Genomic DNA, 26,254 nt, shown 5'->3' with positions numbered 1-26,254 from the left:
CCACCCTTATTTCTCCACATTCATATATTTGCACATAAAAGAGTTTAAGAGTAAAGCCCACTTCGACTGCTTAGGTTTCAAGTATGTTCTTTCCTTTGTTATCCGGCTTCGCAACTGAGGTTTCACTTTTTTAATCACATAGGCACATATCACATCAACACAAACTTCCTAATCCATGCATGTCTCTACACTTTCCCTTTTCCCATCGATTTATCTTATAATTACCAAACAAAGATTATGTTCATCATATGACTTTCATTCGCATGTCAACTCTAAATCTAATATCAACATGTGTCATACAAGAGTATTTAGCCATCAAACTCACTCCACACAAACACAACACACACACACACGACACGCACACATACGCACGCACGCACACACGCACGCACACCCACACACCACATGTATACATATTGACATATCCCTTTTATCCCACTTTCACTCAAACAAGATGCATGAGGGTTCAAGAATACCGATTAATCAGTTAGAAAGAAGAGGAATCGAGTAGAAAGAAGAAAATCAATATAAGAATACCTTTTCAAGAAAAATGAACTGTAGAAACGGAGTAAAGACTTGGTTCTTCAAAAATCTTGAGGCTCAAACTCTATTTCTTCTCAAAGGATGGAGGATTAACGGAGTGAAGTAGAAGAAAATTGGGAGAGAGGGAAAAGAGGGAGGGGGCGTGTACTATGGGGAAGGGGGTGAAAATTATGGGGCTAGGGTTAGGTTTTTGGCTCCTTATTTATAGAGCTCAATAAAATCTTTAGGTAAATAAATAGAATATTTGGTAAGATCTCATTCTCCACAATTAAATAAATAATATTGTGAAGTAGGGAAGAAGAATTAACAAAAATAGACTAGGGTATCAAGCATGTAAATTTCGAAATATATGGCTCTTCAATAGCCAAGATTTTGTTTTGGTATATTTTACGGAGTAGAATAAAATATCACGGAGCAAAATAAAATAAAGTCCTCCAAGTATAATGAGTAGTAGGCGTGTATTTTGGGGTTCTCCCGTAAGGAATATATTTTGAATATTAACTAAAATAAGGTAAGGCAAGATCTCTTGAGGTATGGAAAGATTTGGTAGAATATTTAAATTCTAGGTATGGAAGGAAATCAAATAAGGGGTTAACTAAAATAAAATAATTATTTCCTTCCCACAATAGGTGATTTTCGAAAATCACCAAGGAACAAGAGGGGGGGGGGGGGGCGATTTTTCCTCTTTTTAAAATAAGGAATAATTGGGTCTTGGATTTAATTTGGATAAATATCCCAAGAATTAAATTAAATCCGGAAAAAATAGAATTCCTTCTTCAAAAGCCAAGCGGGTCGAAAATCACAAGAATTGGGTGGCTAGTATTTATGGAAATTTTCTCTAATATTCTCACTCACCAATAAACAAATAATTCATCTCATAAATTAATAATTCACATGCCACATCATATAATAAACAAGTTTGACTTTTCAAACTTCCAATGCAAACCCTAGACTCGACTCGGCCATAGCATCTCATGCAATAAATGCATTCATAAATATTTCACGTCTCTACGTCATCAAAATAAATTCTAGGGCTCTAAAATTAGGGTTCGGGAAATCGAGATGTTACAGATTCGGTGCAATATTTTAACTCAATTGATTGGAGTGTTAGGATTTTCTCCAATGCCGCTTGGGATTTCTTCTAGGTAGCGGCAGCGATGTAAATGGAGGAGGCGAAGGCTGGGGAAATTGGTCTCATCGGCTATCCAACGCACAAGATCCAACATATGAAGACATAGAACTTGCAGTGAGCGGAAAACATCTCCGTCTGCTAACTCCCACTCTTCATCACATTTCTCCTCCCAGATTTTAAAATTGCAGTCACTTATAATGAACACTTCCAGCTTAACTTTGTAGTGCACACAAGGTCTCCATGCTCCCAAAATCATTTCATATCCAATCAGAACCAGTTTCCTTATATTACAAGGGAACGTAACTCTGGAACGACAATCGAAACCGTCTGGAGAGAATATAGTACTGATACAATCACATTTTAATATTTCGAGCTTGTGAAGATGGCTAAGATCAATTGCCGTGGATGTAGTTCGGAAGCCATCATCAATTGACAACTTTTTGATATTTGGAATGCTTTTGAGGAAACCGTCCGTAATTGTTGCCTCCTCTTTATATAGAGTCACTGAAATCCTTTGCAGCTTCTTAAGGACACCATAGTTCATTTCCTCATCTTTGTACATTTTAAATCCTTCCACCTCGAGATATCTTAACTCAGAGATCTGCCATAACTCAGATGGCACATCAAAAATGTATTTGCCAATCGAGGTTTGCAAATTCCACAATCTTGATATTTCTCTCAGTATTGTTGTATAACAAACCTTGATACCTAAAAAGCATAGGTTGATAAGCTCAAATATTACAGTTGGGAAATACCAGAAATACATATTCTTTAAGTCCAACACTCTTAGCAATCTGGTCGCGAAAAATGCACCAGTTGGAAAATCAGGACTCTCAAAACCAATGCATATAACAGATCGAGTAAGTGACACAGACTTTGTTAAATCATTAACGTGAATACTCATACGGCGTGGATTAGAGAATGTGAACTTCATGGGACCATTCATAAAAATGTCTTCACCACATTTCCTGATGCATATATCCCTCAACATATCATGCATGCTATAATTCTTTGGTTTTCCATTCCTTTTGTATTCTCTAACCAAAAATAGATTTCTCTCGACTAGAGACTTTATCCAATCCCCCGCGACTTCCTCCAAACATCTTTCCCCGCTTGATTTTACAAATCCTTCTGCCATCCACAAACGCACAAGTCTGGAGCCTTTAATCATGAAATCTTCAGGGAAAGCTCCCATGTATAAGAAACATGGTTTCAAGTGATTCGGAAAGTGGTTATAGACAATATAGTAGAGCATCGCTCGTCTGATCCAGAAATTGCAGCAATTACATTGTCCCCAATTTTCCTCCAAACATCTTCTAATCTTTCCATCTTAGATAGTAGTCTTGCAATCACACGGATGGCTAGAGGAAGCCCACCGCAATCCTTAGCAATCTTTTGACCAATCTCTTGTAATACAAGAGGGCACTCGTCTTCTCCAAACACAAGTTACTGAAGAAAATTCCAACTTTTAGACTCATTAAGCAATTGCACCTGAAGATGCAAACTCAAAGAGTCAGCATAGTTCACCACATCAGATTTCCTAGTGGTGTTCACAATGCGACTCCCATTGTTGTTGTCTGGGATGTACAGCTGTATTTCATCCCAGAATTTGGTGCTCCATATATCATCAAATACAATCTATAATTTTCTACCGAACAAGCTCTTATGCAATGAAGAAGGCTTTTGAGAAATTGCTGCATATTGTAATCTTGTGAGATAGTGGTACAAGCACGATATGTAAAGTAATCAACAACCAATGGATCTTCATAAAGATTTCGAGCAAGAGTGGTTTTACCTACACCACCCATACCAACGAGGGGATGATCTCTTGCTTCTTCTCCATACGAGTCAGCCGATCCTTGAGCTGCATCAGATCTCCATCTATTCCCACCACGAGCATCTTCTTATCCTCCATCTCCATGACCTTCAATTGTTCCATAGCATAATCAAGTTCTGGAAGCATCTTGTCATCCTCCATCTCCACGAGCTTCTCCACTTGGTCCATAAGAGAATCAAGATCTAGTATTACTTGCTGCAGATCTGGTGTGGTAAAAGTGAATAGGCGGAATCATATCCGGATTTCATTTGATGAACCATGCGGGATTCAATGATGTCTTCTGCTCGATGTGCTACTTCTCTAATTTGGGTGTCTAGTGAAAGGTAGGGGATTTTGCACGCGTGTCGTAGGCGCGTGTCCCTTCCTATTCAACAAGATTTATAAGTTCTCACTTTCCAAAATACTATTAATTAGCATATGGTAAGTTAGGGTGTCAAACCCACGAGGAACGGTAGCATCCGTTATGCATTTCCACACTTAGAAAGGTTTTGGCGATGCCGCCACGCTCTAAACTGGGCAATTTGGCAGAAAAATAAAAGTAGTAGCGAGAAAGTTACAGCATATAGCAAAACATGAACTTTCGAAAATAAAATGAACATAAGGAAAGAGACCAGCTATGTCATAACATTTACTAAGTAAAAGAAGCAACAACTAAGAAGAAAGCTAGGGAAGCTAATTTACTAGGAAAGTGACATCTTAAAGGTGGCTAGATTAATTAACTCCTAAAAGGTAAACTAAATCACATGTAAATGAAGGTTGAGTGCAGAAATTAACTAAGCTAAATGGCTGCCACAAGTGAAAAGAAAGCATGTCCTTGTTGTCTCCTAAAGCCTATTACCCAAGGTGTAAAACCAATGGATAAAAGCCTACAACTAATTGTTCTTCCACTTGACTCCTAAAAGCTGATCATGACTCCTAATTCTACACTAAAGGCACGAAAATAAGAATTAAAGAAAAGACTACACGGCTGCTACACTACTAACCAAGCTAGAGAAACACCAAATCAACACTTAAACTACCTAATCATGCATTGAAAACTACAAATTATAAGCTGAAACATAAAGGGTCATTGAAGAAGATAAAGAAAGCTTAAGAATACTTAAACATGGTGGAAGAACACTCAAGAATCGAGCTCATCAAACTCATGCAAAATCATACGAAAATGACACCCGACGAGGTGCCGAAAACACACAACACATGGCTGATTTTTTTGAGACTTTTCTAACTCCTTCTCCACATTTTTTAACCATAAACTAACTAAGAAAATGCTTGAGAAACTGATTTTAAAAGCTTGAATGGATTTTTAACTAGACAAGAACATAAGCAACACTAAAACTAAACAACAAGCTAAAACCGAAAATAAACAAGAGCTAAACTTTAAAGCACATTAAATACACAAACACTTAGAGAAATTACTACTTGAAATAAGTTTTTAAAACAAGTCCAACAACAACAACTAAGCGTGAGAAAGGTGCAAAGGTGCTACAAAGTTAAGAACAAGCAAACTAGAGAAAACAAACACTACTACTAAATTACTACTACTTCAACCCATGGTGAACAAAGATCTTCGCAGCCTTGAAGTTGAAATCTCTCTTCTTAAGGAAGAGAGAAAACTTTCCTAGAGAGAGAGAATAAACTAACTAAACTAAAGAAAGTAATAAGTGACTTAGTGGTTCCTGGAAAGGTAAGTACTTTTAATACATATATCCAATAAAAGATATTTTTTTCTTCTTTTTTTACTCTCCAAGGGCTGATATGGGCGTGTGTAGCAAGTGAGAGTTGTCCTTGATAAGTGTGTGGAAGTGGCTTTAATCATTTTCCCGTCGGGTTCAAACTAGCCAGTCCAACAGCTTGGGCAGTTTGGGTCTTCTTTGCCTTCTTCTTTCACTTTCTTCCATTTCTTGTCATTTTGCCCTCTTTCTTGCATGTTTTCCTCTTCGTGCATTCATTAAGGAGCTTTCGAACTTTATGATCCATTCCCTACCAAAAAGCATCTTTTTCATACAAATATTCAACATATAGTGCAAATAGTGATCAATTTCGAGTGACGAAAACTAGCCTATCATCTAGTTTGGTGAGTGAAGATTTATCAAGTAGCTGCTGCAAAGAAGTAGCTTTATCGAGGATGGATTGGAATTGTGGGTTGTTTTCATGAACAATCCATCGTGATTGGTCAGGATCAAGGATTCCTTCGAGAATGGTGATGAAAGGTTGAAGATTGTAAGCCATTTTTCAGATATCTTCTTGCTTGGAAAACAAAGGAAGCAAAGCTTGTTGAAAAATGCAATCGCACAAAAACAATATGTGATAGAATCTAAGCAGCTCAACAAAGCATTGATGACCTTGAGGCTTGACTTGAGCAAACAATATTAAATTGTTATTTGAGTATTATATTGTGTAGTTGCCTATAATTTTATCAAGGTGGCTGCACTTAGCCTTGAATCTGTCCAAGATTTGCAATATTTTAGTAAGGGAGTTAATAATGATCTGTAAAACTAACATGCTAAACGGTGACCATGAATTCGTAAGAGTATTCATAGAGAAACCATTTTCAGGCTACTTTTCTGATCACGATAAGGTAAAGTAAACATTATGATAATTTTACACTACTTGATATAAGAAACGTAACATACCAACAGCCACAATGTTAGATAGAGTGCACACTCAGGTTCTAGAATGTGAAGAAATGAAGCAGAAATTAAGAGCTAGAAACTAGCCGTTTGAGAGTTAGTTAGTTTGTTAGAAAGTAGCCGTTGAGGCTCCCTTTTCTTGTTTCTTGATTCTGTTTGTTAGTGGCAGTTACCACTTGTAGTGTCAGCTATAAATAGCTAACATTCTTGTATCTTAGAGTCAAATTTTAGTCAATAAAAGAGAATCCCTTTCTCCAAGAAAACTCTCTCAATTTTTCATCAAGATTCTAGTGTGTGTTCTCTGTGTGTGTGAGTGATTGTTCATACCGAGTGAGTGTGTGAGATAATCAAGGTGTGTGAGTCTTGCTAAGCCAACAAGTGGCGCCGTCTGTGGGAAGTTCTTGAAGCCGAGTTCCAGGCGATTTTCAAAATGGCAGCAAGGCTAGATGCAGAGAAGTTCACGGGCAAAAATGATTATGGGCTATGGAAGATGAAAATGAAGGCTGTGTTGATTCAGCAAGGGTTAGCTGCGGTTCTTGCACCTGCAGAGAAGGGAAAGGCTCCAGCTGTTGATGAAAAGTCTCAGGCAAAGATGGAAGAGATGCAACTCAAAGCCCACAATGCAGTGATCTTGTGTCTGGGAGACAAAGTGCTCAGAGATGTTAAAGAATGCAAGACTGCTGTGGGGATTCTGGAAAAATTAGATGAAGTCTATTTGGCTAAGTCCCTAGCAAATAGACTTTACCTAAAGAAGAGGCTATACTCCTACAGTTTTGCTGCAGGTACATCCATCATAGAGCAGTTAGAGGAGTTCAACAAGATTATTGATGATCTTGGCTCAGTGGATGTGAAGATTTCAGATGAAGATAAGGCTATCTTGACACTCAATGCTCTTCCTAGCTCCTATGATCACCTGAGTGATGCTATAATCTATGACAGAGATAAGCCTATCACTTACACCGAGGTATACTCAGCTCTTATGGCCAAGGAGTCAGAAGACTAACAGTAAAGACACTGATGTGCAAGCTCCAGAGGCTCTTAATGTCAAGAAATTCAAGAAGCCTAAGTTCAAGAAGAAGTATGAGGAAAATTCCAAGGGATCCACCTCTGATACTCAGAAAGAAACCAGGTCATGCCATTGGTGCAAGAAACCTGGACATCTAAAGAAGGATTGCTTTGCTTGGAAGAGGAAGCAAGCATCTGAGGGCAAGAGTCAGAACACCTCTGATCGTGTAGAGGGTGTAGATCCTCCTGCCCAACTCCTGAATGTTATAGATAAAGGGGTGAGTCAGAGGTGGATTATGGATTCTGGATGCAGCTTCCACATGTGCCCCAACAAGAGCTAGTTTCATGATCTCAAGGAGGCAGATGGAACAGTTCTACTGGGAAATAATCATATTTTGTAAGATCAGAGGGGTTGGAAATGTGAAGCTGAGACTCCAAGATGGCTCTATCAAGATCTTGACTGAAGTGAGGTTTATCCCTGAGGTGAGAAGAAATCTGATCTATCTGGGGATGTTGGAGCAGAAAGGTTTCAATATTTTGTTAAATCAAGGGAAAATGTTTGTGAGATCAGGGGATCAAGTAATCATGAAGGCTGACAGAGACCACATTCTTTACTATCTCTCTGCTAGGGCTGTTGATGGTGAAAGCTATGCAGCTTCTGATGGGAATTTAAGGCTGTGGCATATGAGACTTGGCCATCCAGCAGAAGGGAGTATGAAAGAGCTAGTGAAGAAGGGGCTGATTCCTGAGAGTAGCTATAAGATGCTAGATCCCTGTGAGTAGTGCATTCTGGGGAAAGCTAAGAAAGCTCCATACCCAACTGGTACACACTCATCTACTTCCCCTCTTGATTATATTCATAGTGATCTTTGGGGACCCTCTCCTGTAAATTCAGTAGGTGGAAGGAGATATTACTTGTCTATTATTGATGATTACACTAGGAAATTATGGGTGTATATCTTGAAAGATAAGTCAGAGACTTTCTCTAAGTTTAGAATATGGTGCAAGGAGGTGGAGTTAGAGAAAGGCAAGAGTGTGAAGTGCCTTAGGACTGATAATGGCTTAGAATTCTTATCCTCTGAGTTTGATAAGTTTTGCAAAGAGAAAGGGATGAAGAGACACAGGACAGTCCCCTGCAACCCCCAACAAAATGGGGTTGCAGAAAGAATGAACAGAACTATTATGGAGAGGGTTAGGTGTCTACTTCTAGGCTCTGGTTTGAGCAGCAAGTTCTGGGGAGAGGCAGTATATACTGCTGCGTTTCTAATCAACAAATGCCCTGCTACAGCTATAAAATCAGAAACTCCAGATTTTATGTGGTATGGAGCTCATAGTGATTACACAAGGTACAGGGTGTTTGGGTGTGCAGCATTTGCACATGCTAGACAAAGTAAACTTGAAGCTAGGGCACTGAGGTGTGTCATGCTTGGTTATCAGAGGGGAGTCAAAGGTTATAGGCTCTGGTGCATTGAGCCTGGAAAACAGAAGGTGATTATTAGTAGGGATGTGGTGTTCACTGAAACTCACATGCCTTATCTAAAGAGTGATCTAACTCATGATAAAGATGATAATGACTTCTTCAAGGTGGAGTCTAGTGGCCTGGGTGAAGGTGGAGCTAGTGGCTCTGAAAGTGAGTCAGAGACTGAGGATGAAGGTGGTTCTAGTCAAGGTGGAGCTACATCTGAGCCTGCCAGGGAATACCAGATTGCCAGAGACAAAGGCAAGAGAAATGTGGGACCTCCTAAGAAATACTCTGATGAGGTCTATTATGCATTATGTGCTGCTGAGAATATTGAGCTTACTGATCCTCTCACTTACAATGAAGCTATGAAGAGTAAAGACAGAGAAAGATTGATAGAAGCTATGAATGATGAAATTGAGTCTTTACTCAAGAATAAGACATGGATTTTGGTGGATAAGTCTCAGCTAAGTTCTGGTGGGAAAGAAAGGAAACCTATGAGCTGCAAGTGGGTGTTTAAAAGGAAAGTTGAAGCCACTGACAAGACCAAAATTAAGTTTAAGGCTCGGTTGGTGGCAAGAGGGTTTACACAGCAAGAGGGTGTGGATTTTAATGAGGTGTTTGCTCCAGTTGTGAAGCACACCTCTATCAGGATCTTGTTGGCTGTAGTAAATAAATTCAATTGGGAGTTACAGCAGCTTGACGTGAAGACTGTTTTTCTCAATGGAGACCTTGAAGAGACTATTTTCATGGAGCAGCCTGAGGGGTATGTGAAGATTAGAGAGGAAAATAAGGTCTGTTTGTTGAAGAAAAGTCTCTATAGGTTAAAACAAAGCCCTAGGCAATTTGATGAGCAAAAGTATTGGCTTTGTAAGATCAAAGTTTGATGACTGCATTTACATAAAGAAGAAAGGGAGTACACCAGTTGCCTATCTATTGCTTTATGTGGATGACATGTTCCTTGCTGGACCATCTATGACTGAGATGAATAAGGTTAAGGCAGATCTAATGTCTTGTTTTGAAATGAAGGATTTGGGTGAAGCAAGAAAGATCCTGGGGATTAACATTGAAAGAGACAGAGGTTCTAAGAAATTATGGCTGTTTCAAACTGATTACATTGAGAAGGTTCTAATAAGGTTCAAGATGGATAATGCCAAAGTTGCCTCAACTCCTTTATCACAGAGTTTTAAACTATCTAAGGAGCAGGCTCCTAAGTCTATGCAAGAAGCAAGGGAGATGGAGTCTATTCCTTATGCTAGTGTGGTTGGAAGTGTCATGTACACTATGATCTGTACTAGGCCAGATTTGGCCCATGCTATCTCAGTAACTAGCAGATATATGGCTGATCCTGGGAAGGAGCATTGGAATGCTCTTAAGTGGATTCTGAGGTATATGAAGAACACTAGTAGTTGGGGTATTGTGTTTAGTGGTTGTGATAAGGAGAGTGAGGAGTTGGTGGTGGGATATTGTGATGCAGACTATGCTACAAATCTTGATAATAGAAAGTCCCAAACTGGTTATCTTTTTACCTTATTTGGCACTGTGATCAGCTGGAAGTTAGGGCTGCAGAGTGTTGTGGCTTTGTCAACAACAGAGGCTAAGTACATGGCTCTCACAGCCGCTGTGCAAGAGAGTTTCTGGATTCAAGGTGTTATCTCAGAGTTTGGTTAAAATCAGAAGACCATGGTGGTACATTGTGATAGTAGCTCAGCTATGTGCTTGGCTAAACATCAATATTTTCATGAGAGGAGCAAGCACATAGATGTGAGGCTACATTTCATTAGAGATGAAGTTGAGAAAGGAAGAGTGAAGATGGTCAAGATTGACACTTTGCACAATCCAGCTGATATGCTCACTAAGTCCCTTGGAAGGGACAAGTTTGATCATTGCAAGAAATTGATTAATGTTTGCTGCAAGAACTGAGCTGTGTACTCAGGTGGAGATTTGTTAGATAGAGTGCACACTCAGGTTCTAGAATGTGAAGAAATGAAGCAGAAATTAAGAGCTAGAAACTAGCCGTTTGAGAGTTAGTTAGTTTGTTAGAAAGTAGCCGTTGAGGCTCCCTTTTCTTGTTTCTTGATTATGTTTGTTAGTGGCAGTTACCACTTGTAGTGTCAGCTATAAATAGCTAACATTATTGTATCTTAGAGTCAGATTTTAGTCAATAAAAGAGAATCCCTTTCTCCAAGAAAACTCTCTCAATTTTTCATCAAGATTCTAGTGTGTGTTCTCTGTGTGTGTGAGTGATCGTTCATACCGAGTGAGTGTGTGAGATAATCAAGGTGTGCGAGTCTTGCTAAGCCAACACACAAGTAGCATCTGAATACGAACTTGGATCCATAGGGTCAGGCCATCTTCGTCATTGTATGCACACTTCTTATAGCTTTTCCAGGGCAGGGGTTTCGTATCAGTCCCTCAAAATCATAACTTGTTGACAGCAGATAATATCGCGTCAAATTCATAACCGCTCTAACATGCAATTGGATCTACGTCCAAAAATATCACATCAAATTCATACAACAAAATAGAAGGGGAAATATCACCTTTGTTGGGGTGGCTTCTTATCCCAGTTCACTTTATTTCCAACACTATTTGGTTGGTTATGACTCTCAGAGGTTGATATGTATTGGCCCTGTGGAAGATTGTCCTATACATCAAGACTTATAATAATTTCAATGATTCCAAGTACAAAAAGCTTGTAAGAATGTACCCGTTGTTTCGTCAAATGCCTCTATACAATCATCGAGAAGAGGTGAGGTTGCAAAGAGAGCAGCAGAAGCCTCTTCAATTGTTTTTTCCCACTGGCTTTTCCCAAACTCGCATGGTGATAAAACACAACACCATTTTCAGGGTACCTTAACTTCAATCTATCAACGAATGCAAGAAATATTGATGAGCGATGAATGATAGGATGAGAGGTACAAGCTTAGTTATGTTAAACAGAGGATGAGTGTGATTCAGAAGCTGGAAGTCATACAGGTGTCTTCCAAGTGGTGAAACAGAAAGTTGATCCTATATTTTCTCTCATGAAAAACAATGCCGATTAAAAGAATCACCATTGCTTTTGGGAATGCGTAAATCGACCTACTTTTACTAGGAGACACACATAATTTCAGGTGTTCCAACTTTGAATCCACAAAGGCACATTGATGTAGGCAGTAATTTAGACAAAAACTATCCCATGGATAAAGAATCATACTCACCCACCAGGGGGAAAACTGAACCAAAATCGAAAAACCAATTTACTTAAAAATTATATCGGATAGAATCGAAAAATAAAAAATCAAAGTATGAAAACCAAACAAATAACTTGTTTCTATATTCGGGTTGCAAAACTACAATCCCAACCCTTTAATTTTACCGGATTATTCAGGCTCTTGATACAAGCCAAAAATTCAACAACAATATTTGGGCTTAATTGACTCATCTTCATTTTAATTATCTAATCCTACTATGTCAAACTAATAATATGAAATAATTTGGAGTATAAACAAAAAATTGATTTTTCACAATCCTACTCGGGCTGATAGCGAATGTTTTCGGGCTGAATAAGTGGATAAGGGCCCTAAAAATCAAATTGGGTCTTTATTAGATGTATTATTGTTTGGGCCGAGAACCATTTCGGGCTTCTCAAATCTTTTTCCATCGTGAAAAAATTAAGAAAAATGTAACAGCTACAATACAATAGCTGTTTTTAAAAATTGGATTATTAACCAAAACTAAACCAAATTTTATGATCATTTAATCTCTCTTAATTGCACCAATAATTATGGCGTAATATTTTCCTATTGCTATAAAAGGTTAGGTAGAAAACAAGAGACCATTCGGAAGAATATAAAATCCTCCAAATAAGAGTGTGTTTTGAAAGAAAAAAATCTCAAAAAACATGTGTATATTTTTTATTTGCCAATAGAGTTTGTGCCATGTACATTATTGTTAATATAGTAAATATTCCATAAATTAATAAAATCGATAAAACTAATAATTAATTTCTCGCTCCTAATTATAACTCTACAAACTGATCATTATTAAAATCCTTATTTAAAACTTCAGCATTCATTTTAATGGAATTAATCTCGGATTTGAAACGTGTATGCATGAAAATCACAGTGCTGCAAAGTAGTACAACTTAGCATTCAAAATCTCCAAGTTAAAGAAATGGTTAATCACCTTTTGGAAGTGCGATCACGGCTCAGTCATATTTTACGATGCGAAGTTTGAGATGGTCGTTTCCATTTTCAGATTGCTCCTCCTTAATCCTTTCTGCTGAGGCATTAGCTGATTTTCTGCAATATTCCAACTCAATTAATTGGAGTGTTGGGATTTCTCCAACACCGGCAGTAAGATAGACAGAGACGGCATAAGTTAGGGAAATTGTCTCATCAGCTATCCAACGCACAACATCCATCTGCTAACTCCCACTCTTCATCACATGTCTCCTCCTCGCTATTAAAACGGCAGTCAAAGAATTTGAGCACTTCCAGCTTATGTAGTGCACACAGAGTCCTCCACGCTCCCAAAATCATTTCACATCCCGCCAGAACTACTTTTCTAATATTACCAGGAAATATCACTCTGAAACGACAACTGAAACCGTCTAGAGAGGATATACTTCTCATATTAGAGCATCTTAAACTTTCGAGCTTGTGAAGTTGGTTAAGATCCATTGTCGTCGATGTAGTTTCGAGGTAATCATCAACTGACAACTTTTTAATATTTGGAATGCTTTTGTGTAAACCATCCCAAGTTGTTTCCTCCTCTTCCGAAACATCAAATGAAATCCTTTGCAGCTTCATCATGACACTATAGTTCCTTTCCTCATCTTTTAGCAACTCAATTCCATCCACCTTGACATATCTTAACTCAGAGAGCTTCCATAGCTCAGCTGACTCATCAAACGTAGAATTAGGAGCAATCAAGGTTTGCAAATTCCACAATCTTGATATTCCTCTCGGTATCCTTGTACAGAACCCGATGCCTAAGAAGTGTAGGTTGACAAGTTCAAATATTTCAGTTGGGAAACTATCGCATTGCATATTCATTAAGTCCAACAACCTTAGCAATCTTGCCGCCAAAATTGCACCAGACAGAAACTTTGCATTACAAAACCTAAAGCATATAATAGATCGAGTTAGTGACATTGACTTTGCTGAATCATTAATATCTTCCAATTTGTCTGAGTAGTGAAACCTCATGCAGCGTGGATTAGAGAATTTGAACTTGTTGGGACCGTTCAGAAACATGTCTTGAGCAGATTTCCTGATGCATATATCCCTCAACGTATCATGCATGTTGTAACTCTTTGGTTTTAAGTTCATCTTGTATTCACTAACCAAAAATAGATTTCTATCTACTATAGGCAATCCTCTGCCTCTTCCTCCAAACTTCTTTCCCCCTTTGATTTTATTAATCCTTCTGCAACCCACAATTGTACAAGTCTGGAGCCACTAATCTCGCGGAAAGCTCCCATGTATAAAAAACATGGTTTCAAGTGATTTGGCAAGTGGTTATATCTTAAAGACAATACACTATAGCATTGCCCATCTGATTCAGCAATTGCTGCTATTACATCATTCCCAATTTTCTTCCAAACATCTTTTGATCTTTCAGTCTTAGATAGTAGCCCTCCAATCACACTAATGGCTAGAGGAAGCCCACCGCAATTGCTGGCAATTTTTCGACCAATCTCTAGCAATTCACGAGGGCAATCCTCTTCTCCAAACACAAGTTGGCGAAGCAGATTCCAACTTGCTGACTTACTAAGAAATTGCACCTGATGATGAGAGCTCAAAGTGTCTGCATATTTCGCCACGTCGGATTCCCTAGTGGTGATCACAATGCAACTCCCATTGTTGTTATTTGGAAAGTACATCCTAATCTCATCTCATACTTTGGTGCTCCATATATCATCTAATACAATCAAGTACTTTCTACCGTACAAGCTCTTATACAACATACCTTTTAACTCATCATAACTTTGACCACATTCTTTTCCCATTATGCAACGAAGAAGGCTTTTGAGAATTTGTGGCATATTGTAATCTTGTGAGACAGTGGTCCAAGCATGATATGTAAAGTGATCAACAATCAATCGATCTTCGTAAAGCTTTCGAGTAAGAGTGGTTTTACCTATACCACCCATACCAACGATAGGGACGATCTCCAGCTTCTTCTCCATACTGGTCAGCCGATCCTTGAGCTGCATCAGATCTTCATCAATTCCCAACACCACAGCATTCTTGGAACTCGATGAACTGCTATGTGGCATCTTCTGATCCACGAGGTTCACTTGTTCCATAGCAGAATGAAGCTCTCGCGCCATCTTATGATCCTCCATCTCCATGAGCTTCTCCGCTTGTTCCATAACATAATCAAGTTCACGAGTTACTTGTTGTATATATGGTGTGGAAATAGTAAATCTCATACAATTAGATCCAGAGAGCATGTGATCAACCATGTGGGATTCAATGATGTCTTCAGCTCGATGTGTTACTTCTCTTATTTGGGTGTCTAGTTTGGTGAATGAAGATTTGCTATCAAGGAGCTTTTGAAGAGAAGTAGCTTTGTTGTAAAGGGATTGAAGTAGAGGGTTGTTTTCATCGACAATCCATCGTGTTTGGTGAGGATCAAGGATACCTTCAAGAATGGTGATGAGTGGTTGAAGATTGTAAGCCATTTTTTCAGATCTCTTTCTTGCTCAGAAAACAAAGGAAAGGAAAGCTCGTTGCAAATTGCAATCACACAAAAAGAAGATGATTGAATCTAGAATACTACTTTAAATAACTCAAACTTGATCATGAATTGAAATTAGTGACAGACAGCTCATTGTAGACCTTGAGCAAATATAGTAGTAATACTTTCTTATGCTTTTGGTTGTATGGAATTAGTGAGTGGAACTTTACTTATTTAATTATTTGATTGTCACTTTTATAGTAACACTAGTTTTTTCATAGTGGAACTGGAATATGGAGGGGATACCTGAGTACAAGCTGATAGAGTAGTCATTCATTCGAATCCTATTCCTGAGTTTAGTTTGCAATCATGTTCACCCTCATACGGAAAATCCATTGACCAAACACTATTCAAATGATAAATAAGCACAAAAATCGAAACGTAATTACTTGAGTTGGAATATTTTTTAAAAATAACAACAATTTAGGATGAAAAAAAGCATTTCTAAAGTAAGGACAAATTAACTTAATCAATCTTCTTATCCACCTCCACGAGATTAAAACATGATCTAGAACTAGATATCCAACTCGTGCTCGTACTAAAGAGAACTGTATTATCAATCATGTAAATTGTCAAGCACCTGATTTACTAGTACACATGGCCAACCACTGTAAATAATCTGCATCTTATGTCTACAACAATAATTCCTTTAATTCTTCAACTCCAAGAAACTGTGCATTGCATCGCCACATTCAACACGAGACAAGTGCATCGATACGCAGCCTCATTCAATCAGCCTCACCAAGTCCATCACTCCCATCCCCTCTCTTGGATATATAAGTATAATTAGAACTCTGCCTTTTCTTCTAAGATGCAATTTCAGCAATTTTACGTAGAACACATTAATCTTTTGGTGATACTTACTGAGTTAAGTGAGACAGAAGTATCACTCAGTTGAAACTTCCTAAGCAGCAAAGAATACCAAATAAGAATATCCAATTTCAAGGACATATAAGAAGATATCAATTTGCTTGATTATGACCTTTACATCAACACTCATATAATAATTTCAATGATTTCAAGTACAAAAGGCTTGTAAGAATGTACCCGCTGTTTCGTCAAACGCCTCTATACAATCATCGAGAAGAGGCGAGGTTGCAAAGACAGCAGCAGGAGCCACTTCAATTGGTTTTTCTCTCATGAAAAACAAAGGGCATGTTATATTTTGTGCATGCTCAATAAAAGAATCACCATTGCTTTTGCGAATGCCTAAATCGACCTACTTTTACTAGGAGACAGCTAGACGCATGATTTCAGCTGTTCCAACTTTTAATCAACAGACATACACTGATGTTCCTGTCTCTTGCTCATTTAGAACAGCAAACTAAGAGCATTTCAAATACTTATTAAAAAACTAACATCCTAATGATCCTAAAGGAACATCACATATAGATGAGCACTGAGGCATAAAGATAAGCCTCATACAGTGAAGCAAAACTAAAGACCAACTACTTCTTCATGCATCACAGCTTCGCTATTACTAAATCTTTCATATTGCAGACTAGAACTGAAAATTGCTTCTCACCAGCATCCACTTTTGGTGCATCTGAAAGGCTGAACTGGAACCTGGCATCGAGGATGTGTTATCAAACGACGATGACATACTTGGATTTTGCTTGGTTTTAGAGAGTAATCTTGCATGGTTTTTATCACATTTCGTCTATTATCGGATATGATTATGATTACTTCTCTATTATTTTGGTATTTGACCATTTTGTTAAGAATGTGTAGAAAAAGGTACAAAATATATGGATGTGCAGCAGCCTTGGTTTGAGAATATATTAACTGGAGATTTTGAATTTTAATCAGCCCCTAATGCATATCAATCTCTTCGTCTTCGAAAGAGCTTCACGTGGGTATCTCGCACGCCTCAATCAGAGTTCCGTAGAAGAAGTTATGACCGTTTTACAAACACTGCGCTGTCCAGAAAATTACACGCGGCCGGGTGAATTAACCACCCGGCCGGGTACTGTGTTTTTGCGCTGAAAAGGTCAGAAAATGGTCGAAAATCATCACCCGGCCGGGTGAATTTTACTCTTTATAATTCTACCCGGCCGGGTACGTTGTTTTGGCGTATTTTCTTGCCAAAAACGCGATTTTTGATGGGGGATTAAAAGGAAGAACGCCTAGGTTTCATAATTCAACATTCCACCGCCTCCAACACACTCTACACTTCCCCAAGAACACTTTGAAGAGAGATTTGAAGATTCAAGACTACAAATCGAGAGATTGGAGTCTCTAATCCATAGAATCGTTCCACAGGAGTATCTATTTGCTTTCTTTTATGTATCTGATTGAATCCATTGTTTTGGTTTTTATGAAGAACATGAGTAGCTAATTTTATTGTGGAGTTTTGGTAAAGACCACAATGGATGTTTGTGATTAATTCAAGGACTTCTTTTGATTGCTTAGCTCTTGTGATTCCTTTGTTCATTCTTGTGCCTTTTCAATTCAATTGATTAGCTACCAATTGAGTTTATTTACCTTTAAAGTTGTAATCGAGAGATACCTATCTAGGTTTGATAAAAGAGTGAGCATCACTTTGATAATCTACGCTCGAGAGAGGAGAACCTTAGTGAGGGCTTGGGTCTTTTGTTCTATGGAGTTAATCTAAACATATTAGAAGGAGACTTCAATATTAAGGGTTAATCAACGGGGTGAGTACACTCGCGAGGGGGCTCAACCTAAACTAGCGACTTTCCTAGTAATCCTAGAGACATAAAATGGGTAATCGAAGTTGTTGAATCAATCACAATACAATTCCATTGTAGTTGGATATAAAACTCTACTCTCCTCTTTGTGGTACCTTTTCACTTGTGTTTATTTCCTCTTGTTACTTTTAATTTCTTTTCATTGTTATATGCTTATAGTAGTGTTAGAACAAAACCTTTTCTCTTGGATTTTCTAGATAGTAATTGAAATTTGTTCGTGGTAGTTGAGTTGATACAATCTTGTCTCTGTGAGATACGATACTCTTCTTGCTAATTGCTACACTAGCCCCGTACACTTGCGGGTATTATTTATGTTAAAATAAGTTGAGTCATGTTTTTGGCGCCGTTGCCGGGGACAATTTTGTGTCAATATAGCTTAATATCGTGATAATAATAGAGATTACTAATCTAGATTTTATTTGCTTTATTTTTAATTTTATTTATGAGTTCTCTAATCTTTGTGTTTCCTTGGGCAGGTTGAATGCACACGCGTTCTAAAGGTCCACCTTTAGAGCCAATCGATCTTGAGATCGAAGCATCCAACAAGAAGAGGAACGCACAGAGGAGGTTAAACCAAAGGATTCGGGTATCCTCACCCGGTCATAGGCGTCTACCTTCTCCTATCCAGAGAACTCCGTCACCCAGTCCGTCTCCACTCCCATCTCCCATACAGCACAGGCAGCAGTCTCCAATTCTGATGGAGAACAACGAGGAGAATAATCATAATGAAAACAACAATGAGAACAACGAGGAGAATAACAATGAGAACAATAATGTGGAGCATCCCGATCCCGTTGTCCATCAACTTCTTCAGCAAATGGCCAATATGCAAAAGCGTTTGGATGCGCAAAATGTGAGACCAAGTGCAGAATTTGTTTGCATACAGACGAGTGGCTAACCCACCGATCAACAATGGGGGAATTGCTGCTAACAGCTTTGAATTGAAGCCGGGATTGATAAACAGGGCAGAAGCACATGCATTTGGTGGAACAGGTTCAGAAGATGTCAACAAGCACTTGACCAAGTTCATACAAATCAGCAACACGGTTAAGGCTAATGGGGTCTCAGATGATCAGATTCGCCTCAGACTATTCCCATTCTCTTTGAAGGACGATGCTAGGGATTGGTACGATAACATGGATCCTAACTCGGTCGCTACTTGGGATGCGATGGTTGAGCTTTTCTTGGATAAATACTACCCACCTAGCGAGGCACTAAAGCAACAAGGAGAAGTCATCTCCTACGCGATGCAGCCTCAGGAGAATATTCAAGAGGCATGGAAGAGATTTAAATATGAAGAGATGCCCCAACCACGGTTTAAGCCCGGGACAACAAGTCATAACTTTCTACAGAGGAGCCACTCCAGAGGCAGTGCGCGAATTGAATATGAGTGCGGGGGGAGGGGGGGGTCACTCCTTAGGTTGGGAGAAGAAGAGTCTCTAGAAGTGATTGAAAGGGTGGCTGCCAATGATGAGGGATGGAAGAATGAGAGAAGCAAGACCTACATGGTAGCTTCCACATCGGACATTGACAGGATGGACATGATGTCCAAGCAGCTGGACTTCTTGACAAGCAGGCTAGGCTTTATGGGAACAGAGTCAACTGGGCTCGAATGTGAAGATGTGAATTATGTGCATCAAGGCGAATTTCAACAACTACCACCCAAATCAAAGGGGTGGTAACTTCAACAACTTTGGGAACATGGCACATCCCAACTTGTCCTATGGGAATCCTAACAACGCCATGCAGCCACCACCGGGATTCCAAGTGTCGAATGGTCAAGTCATTGAGACGAAGAAGAATGAGCTTGGAGATGTCTTGATGGCGTTTATGAAGCAAACAGGGGAGTGTATGGCCAACTCCGATAAGAGGCTGAAACAGGTAGAGACAGAGGTGCAAGACTTAAGCACCCACATGAAGAGTCTTGACAATCAAATGAGTCAGATAGCTCAATCTGTGAGCAAATTACATACTCCTGGCCAATTTCCAGGGCAACCAACTGTGAACCCCAAAGATTGTAAGACGATTCATCTTAGGAGTGGCAGAAACTATGAGGGTCCTTCTATGCCAGAGACCGTGGTTGAAAAGGAAGTGGAAGCTAAGGAAGTGCCGGAAGAAGAGAAAGAAGAAAAGGAGATAGAGGCGGAGTCGCCTAATATGCCATCCGAGGTTCAACCCGAGGCAATTGTTCTACCCAAGCCAAAGGAAGTTAAAATTCCTTTCCCTCAAGTGGTGCAAAAGAAGAAGTTAGATGAAAAGTTTGTAAAATTTCTTGAGATCTTCAAGAGGGTGCACCTCAACATACCTCTCATTGAGGCTCTCCAACAAATGCCTGGCTACCTCAAGTTCTCGAAAGAGATTATGTCCAAGAAGAAGAAGTTGGTTGATTATGAAACCGTGAGCTTGACCGAGAATTGTAGTGCAATCATCCAACAAAAGATGCCGGCAAAGATGAAGGATCCGGGGAGCTTCAACATCTCTTGTGTGATCGGGAATGATAGGCAAACTAAGGCCTTCTGTGATTTGGGGGAAAGCATAAATCTCATGCCCATAAGCTTCTTTCGGAAGTTGAAATTTGGTGTCTACCATCACCCTTCAAATGGGGGATAAATCCGTCAAGTTCCCCAATAGAGTCCTCGAGAATGTCTTAGTGAGGGTGAATGATTTTATTTTCCCCGTGGACATTGTTGTTTTGGACATGAAGGAGGACCCAAATGTTCCTCTCATCCTTGGAAGACCATTCATTGCAACCGGGAAAACTTTAATTGATGTCACTAAGGGAGAACTCACCCTTAGGCATGGAAATAAGACGGCCATCCTCTCTATGTTGGACAAGATGAAACGCCACGAGATAGAGGAATCAAAGATGGTGGAGGTAGAAGAATGCAAGGTGATGAATGTTGCATATGAGAAAGCTAAGGAGGATGAAGATGCGAAGCCCAATTGGTGGAAGAAGCGGTTATACAAGCTCTATTTGGCCGCTAAAGTAAAGACGGGCCCCGATGATATTATTCGTATGAGATTGGAAAACAAGTAGATGAAGCTTTCAAGACGTCGAGCATACGACGATAAAAAGTTGCGCTATATGGGAGGCAACCCATAGTAGGTAAATTCTAGATTTTTTCCGTTTTAGTTTGTCTATCATATAATTCTCACTTCTCCACCAACTTTTTAAACTTATTCTGTGCATAGCCTTGAATAAGTTTGGGGGATGATATGGTGGATAGTGAGCCTTATGAGATGCTTTGCTGTTTTATTTTTGTTTTAGATTGATTAGTTGTCTTTTGTTGCTTTTATTTATGTTTTATGGTAGATTTTCTTTGCTTTAAACCTCCGTGAGTTGTATTGGTTTTGGGTTGTTGAAATTGAACTTGTTTGAATTTTGGTTTCTTGGGATAAAGATTAGTTGTTAATGATAAAAACATCATCCATCTTTTAAGCTATCATAGTCTTTGATTTAAGAGTTTGAGTAATAGGTGCATAAGTAACGAATTGCTTGTTTGTCTTGATTCATGCTATTACCCGAGTGAGATTTGAGCCAAACATTCATTTCAGTGTGATTTTATCATTTACTTGTTGTTGTTTCTAGAACTTGCTCCCGATCATATTAAGTCTACATAGTGAATGTGAGTTTAGGAGATGACGTTAGGCTATCTTTGTTCCTCCCTTCACAAGTGCTATATTTCTATCCCTAGTTAACCGTCTTAGCCTAAAAAGTTCTCCAATGTTATTGATTTGTTAAGTTCAATCTCAAAAGTGTCAATCTACAAATTTGGAAGCACATATAGGGGGTTGGCGTTGCTTAAAAAAAATGGAGGTATAAGCTAGACGAAGTCTAGAGGAGTTTTTGCTTGGGAATTTCAATAAGTGGGGACCGGATGGGAGGAAGAAGTTCGACAAAGTCTTACTTTTCTGAGATTTGTTATGGGAAATGGTCTTTTGTTGGGATTTGTAATATGCGAGTACTTGGGCATCTCTTACTTTTCAGCCACTTTAGCCAAAATGTTCCCTACCGTCCAAAGAGCCACATTACAACCTTAATAAAGTCCTTTCTGATTTTAGATTCACATTCACATTCTAGTAGATGAGATGTTTGATTTGGAGCTAGCCTATGGTAAACACTACTTGTATTTTGATTTAAAAGTATTATTTCTATACATACACTTTTGAGAGTGAGATACACACACACATATCTTGAAAGAAGCATGAATCCAAGGTGATATACAAGTTAGTAGTAAAAGTGCACTCGACGGATTGACTTGATATAATTTGTATTTTGATATGCTCTTGTATTCCATACTCTTTGAAACAATGATGATGTCTAAACCCCTTTAAATCCAAGTCTTCTTTTAGTTCTTTTTGTTCATTGCTCGAGGACTAGCAATTATTTAAGTTTGGGGGAGTTGACATACTTGGATTTTGCTTGGTTTTAGAGAGTAATCTTGCATGGTTTTTATCACATTTCATCTATTATCGGATATGATTATGATTACTTCTCTATTATTTTGGTATTTGACCATTTTGTTAAGAATGTGTAGAAAAAGATACAAAATATGTGGATGTGCAGCAGCCTTGGTTTGAGAATATATTAACTGGAGATTCTGAATTCCAATCAGCCCCTAATGCATATCAATCTCTTCGTCTTCGAAAGAGCTTCACGTGGGTATCTCGCACGCCTCAATCAGAGTTCCGTAGAAGAAGTTATGATCGTTTTACAAACACTGCGCTGTCCAGAAAATTACACGCGGCCGGGTGAATTAACCACCCGGCCGGGTACTGTGTTTTTGCGCTGAAAAGGTCAGAAAATGGTCGAAAATCATCACCCGGCCGGGTGAATTTTACTCTTTATAATTCTACCCGGCCGGGTACGTTGTTTTGGCGTATTTTCTTGCCAAAAACGTGATTTTTGATGGGGGATTAAAAGGAAGAACGCCTAGGTTTCATAATTCGACATTCCACCGCCTCCAACACACTCTACACTTCCCCAAGAACACTTTGAAGAGAGATTTGAAGATTCAAGACTACAAATCGAGAGATTGGAGTCTCTAATCCATAGAATCATTCCACATGAGTATCTATTTTCTTTCTTTTATGTATCTGATTGAATCCATTGTTTTGGTTTTCATGAAGAACATGAGTAGCTAATTTTATTGTGGAGTTTTGGTGAAGACCACAATGGATGTTTGTGATTAATTCAAGGACTTCTTTTGATTGCTTAGCTCTTGTGATTCCTTTGTTCATTCTTGTGCCTTTTCAATTCAATTGCTTAGCTACCAATTGAGTTTATTTACCTTTAAAGTTGTAATCGAGAGATACCTATCTAGGTTTGATAAAAGAGTGAGCATCACTTTGATAATCTACGCTCGAGAGAGGAGAACCTTAGTGAGGGCTTGGGTCTTTTGTTCTATGGAGTTAATCTAAACATATTAGAAGGAGACTTCAATATTAAGGGTTAATCAACGGGGTGAGTACACTCGCGAGGGGGCGCAACCTAAACTAGCGACTTTCCTAGTAATCCTAGAGACATAAAATGGGTAATCGAAGTTGTTGAATCAATCACAATACAATTCCATTGTAGTTGGATATAAAACTCTACTCTCCTCTTTGTGGTACCTTTTCACTTGTATTTATTTCCTCTTGTTACTTTTAATTTCTTTTCATTATTATATGCTTATAGTAGTGTTAGAACAAAACCTTTTATCTTGGATTTTCTAGATAGTAATTGAAATTTGTTGGTGGTATTTGAGTTGATACAATCTTGTCTCTGTGGGATACGATACTCTTGTTTGCTAATTGCTACACTAACCCTGTACACTTGCGGGTATTATTTGTGTTAAAATAAGTTGAGTCAGACGAACACAGCAGAGATTTTACTCCTGGAGGAAGCGGCTCATCAGACTGGTCACCAATGGGCTGAAAAATCAAATAATGTAAATAAAAAAAAGACACAAATGAAACAACTAATTATGATATAAACAGAAGACAAGGAATGAACTCTGCATTACAGTTACTCAAAACATTATTCGTTTTCCCCAATTAAAGTTGCCATTACTTCGAGAAATTCATTGGCGCATGGGAGACGTAAGAGATTGGAAGTAGACGATTATCACCACCAACATACTGTAGGGATCAGATCAGTCTAGGTTCACTAATTACCGAGACCTCTTTGTTCTTGTACAAGAGAGCTCAGCCAAACTCTCACCCACGCGGCTGATTTTAACAAGTAATACAAACTAAGATCACTAGAATCTAGTTCTAACTATTACAAGACCTTGAAGCTATCGCTCCTGCTTCAATCGCACTCAATTGTACCTGCACACTCAAGAAACGAGTCAGCACAACAAAGAGAGATCCTCTCGGATCTAACCACAAGATATTGACTAAGAACACTAAAGAGTAAGAGCAAGATATCAAATGATCTTGGCTCAGAACCCGCCACACAAACACAGATCTATTCGTCCAGAACTTAGACCCAAGGGAGCACAACTGGATTGGATAGAGTTAACCCTCAGACCACCAATACCTCCACCGTGAAAGCCCCTCACACCAGATCAAGATCCACCGGACAAAACCTCCACTCACAAAACCCTAGAACTTCTCCAGAACTTAAGCAATCGAAGAGATTGCTTCACACCAGCACTCACACAAGATCTAACTCTCAAAGAACCGAGAAAGATCACCAAGAGACAGCCAGAAGATCACTGGGGAAGAGAGGAGAGAAGAGAGAGAGTTCTCAGATACGCAGAAAAGAGAGAGAGAGGAATGTGAGATATGAAACGGCTCAACAAAGCCAACACACACATAAACCGTCTCAACCCTACATCCAACGGTTAGGACACAACCATCCAAGGAGAGGACACGTGGCAGCATCTGGAGAGAGGGACTAAGAAATTGGGCTCAACCCAATTGATAACATCTGGGCTCAACAAAATAATCACAGCCCAATAAGAGTCCATCAAATATCCAACATACTCCACCTTGGACTTTTATTCTGGGAAACCAATCAAGTGTTGTGGGCTAAGGTATTCTCATCATAGCCTACAAGGCAGATCCCTCAGCACCAAAGGACTAAGTCCACAAGCATCTTGGGAACTACCAGGTTGCCTTTAGACACCAGAGGGGCTGACACCCATTAGTCTAAAGGACTTCATGCCTCCAGTCACCTACCACCCTTACCACAGCTGATAAGGTGACTGAGGTCTTTCCCCCGGGACATGCAACCTATCCTAGATCAAAGTGCAAGAACTTTATGCAGAAAAGAAGTTTTTCTAAAGGTAAGGGCTTAGTTCCCATGTCAGCTGGGTTTTTATCAGTATGCACTTTATGAAGAAACACTTCACCTTTTTCTACAATATCCCTAATGTAATGAAACCTTACATCTATATGCTTTGTTCTATCATGGAAAACAGGATTTTTACACAACTGTATAGCAGATTGAGAATCAGAGAACAACACAGGAGAGGATTTCACAAACTTAAGTTCAGAAAGTACTCCCTTTAACCATACAGCCTCTTTCATTGCCTCAGTGATGGCAATATACTCTGACTCAGTTGTGGACAGGGCCACAATGTGCTGCAACTGTGATTTCCAACTTATGCAAGACCTACACACTGAAAAAACATAGGAGGTTGTTGACTTCCTCTTATCTCTGTCATTAGCATAATTGGAATCCACAAAACCAGTTAGCAAAACACCATCATCACATTTAGAATAGCATAAACCATACTTAGCAGTTTGCTTCAAGTATCTAAGAAGCCATTTCAGAGCTTCCCAATGAACAGGACCTGGATTAGACATGTATCTACTAAGGCATGACACAGCATAGGCAATATCAGGCCTAGTGCTAACCATTAAGTACATAACAGATCCAATAGCATTAGCATAGGGAATTCTCTTCATAGCATCAATATCAGATTGGGACTTAGGGCACAGATCTTTACTCAACATAAAATGAGCAGCTAAGGGCACAGAAGCAGGCTTAGCATCAAACATGTTGAATTTTTTCAGAATTTTGTACACATAAGGTTCTTGATGCAACACAAGGGTGGAAGTATCTCTATCTCTATGGATATTAATCCCTAAGATTTTCTGAGCATCACCTAGATCCTTCATATCAAAATTCTCACTCAAGGCAGCTTGCACACCCTTAATGGTTTTCAAACAGGGACCCATTATAAGCATATCATCAACATATAACAGAAGAAA

The 26,254-nt window shown here is 39.0% G+C and overlaps 1 protein-coding gene and 2 pseudogenes across 1 annotated transcript; 1 reads left to right on the top strand and 2 right to left on the bottom strand.

Moving 5' to 3' along the window:
- Positions 1-1,634: 1,634 nt before the first annotated feature.
- On the bottom strand, positions 1,635-2,870 carry LOC148933790 (putative late blight resistance protein homolog R1B-14). The gene has a single exon (XM_089061508.1). It carries the CDS (start codon positions 2,868-2,870, stop codon positions 1,635-1,637), a length of 1,236 nt encoding a protein of 411 aa, XP_088917634.1.
- A 9,928-nt stretch (positions 2,871-12,798) lies between these two features.
- Positions 12,799-15,282, bottom strand: LOC148933789 (putative late blight resistance protein homolog R1A-10; annotated as a pseudogene).
- Positions 15,283-18,530: 3,248 nt separating this feature from the next.
- On the top strand, positions 18,531-21,086 carry LOC125194900 (uncharacterized; annotated as a pseudogene).
- The last annotated feature ends 5,168 nt before the right edge of the window (positions 21,087-26,254 follow it).

This window comes from Salvia hispanica, chromosome 1 (genome assembly GCF_029641045.1).
Source record: "Salvia hispanica isolate PSC_SH4W2 chromosome 1, Shi_PSC_v1, whole genome shotgun sequence".
NCBI classification, from domain to species: domain Eukaryota; kingdom Viridiplantae; phylum Streptophyta; class Magnoliopsida; order Lamiales; family Lamiaceae; genus Salvia; species Salvia hispanica.
The sequence above is the reverse complement of the archived record's forward strand: the minus strand, read 5'-3'. Positions and strand labels throughout refer to the sequence as shown.

Bases quoted from the DNA above. Each gene is read 5' to 3' on its own strand.
- LOC148933790 (XM_089061508.1), bottom strand. From the start codon at position 2,870: ATGGGAGCTTTCCCTGAAGATTTCATGATTAAAGGCTCCAGACTTGTG.